At 42.8% G+C, this 1,035-nt stretch overlaps 1 protein-coding gene across 1 annotated transcript in view; it reads left to right on the forward strand.

The window, feature by feature from the left end:
* The window catches only part of LOC119590386 (protein O-linked-mannose beta-1,2-N-acetylglucosaminyltransferase 1-like), a 36,262-nt gene that overhangs the window by 6,586 nt on the left and 28,641 nt on the right, over positions 1-1,035 (forward strand). The window contains exons 11-13 of the mRNA XM_037939055.1: positions 49-170; positions 405-609; positions 742-851. Coding sequence (XP_037794983.1) covers positions 49-170; positions 405-609; positions 742-851 — 437 coding nt within the window. The remainder of the gene's footprint in view (positions 1-48; positions 171-404; positions 610-741; positions 852-1,035) is intronic.

Below are 1,035 nucleotides of genomic sequence, written 5' to 3' on the forward strand. Positions count from 1 at the left end.
GCTACAAAAAGGCCTTAAGTGTCATCCACCATTCCTCTTTGCCAGCAGGTGTCCCGCTCCCACCACTTCGGGCAGTCGGGTTCCCACATCAGCCAGTATTCAGCTCGAGTCCACTTCTCCACGAAGAACTACAACAGAGACCCATCGGCTTTGGTTGAAGGCGTCGAAAGGTCAGCTCTAAGTGATGCTTGCTTACAAATAACAAAATTAATGTCAGTGAAGTGTGTATATGAATTATTGTTTTTTTCTCTTTTTACGCAAATATGGTTTACGATGTACTGCAGTTTTAAACTATATCGAGATATAGTTGGTATTGTCATACAGTGAATCTTTTCACGATATGCCATCACTGAAAACCACCGGTGATTATTAGATAATAATTGAACTGGACCAAACATCTTCAGGTTAGAGAAACACACTTACGAAAATCACATCGCATCGTTGCTTGCAAAGGCACAGTACATCAACGTGGAAGAAACTAGTCCATGCGACGCCGACTTCTTCGAGAGATTCACCTCCGAAAAAGAGGTCGTTTACATCATCTTCTTCCACGGTGAAGGAGACATCCACTGGTTCAGAGTTAACGATGCCTGGACGACCATCGCAATGGTGGGCTCATTCATTCAGTCTGTTAAATATATGCTTTTATATGTTTGTTTATAAGCTGCTGCATTAATAAACAGTAATTCAGCCAGTGGTAACTTTCGATATACTGTCTCCTGCCAACATTTGCCTCTTTAGTGCCTGGGCGTCTTCTCAAGTGACGTCCGGGAAGGACACAAAGGACTCTACCGAATGAGACTCGGCGCCGCCCACCTCCTGCTGGTAGCTCACCCTGCTTCGCCCTACAGGTAAAGGCTTAAAAGGACTTTCGGCGTTAAGATTCTTTACTCTCTAACTCACGACATAAGGCTCTAGATTTCAGGGCTCTTGATTCTAGAATTCAACGAGAAGAATGAGCGTATATGAGATGTGATATTATAAGAGAATTTTGAAAATTAGCTGGATAGGTACAAATGAAGAAGAATTAATCAA

The sequence above is a fragment of the Penaeus monodon genome, chromosome 27 (assembly GCF_015228065.2).
Source record: "Penaeus monodon isolate SGIC_2016 chromosome 27, NSTDA_Pmon_1, whole genome shotgun sequence".
Lineage (NCBI taxonomy): Eukaryota > Metazoa > Arthropoda > Malacostraca > Decapoda > Penaeidae > Penaeus > Penaeus monodon.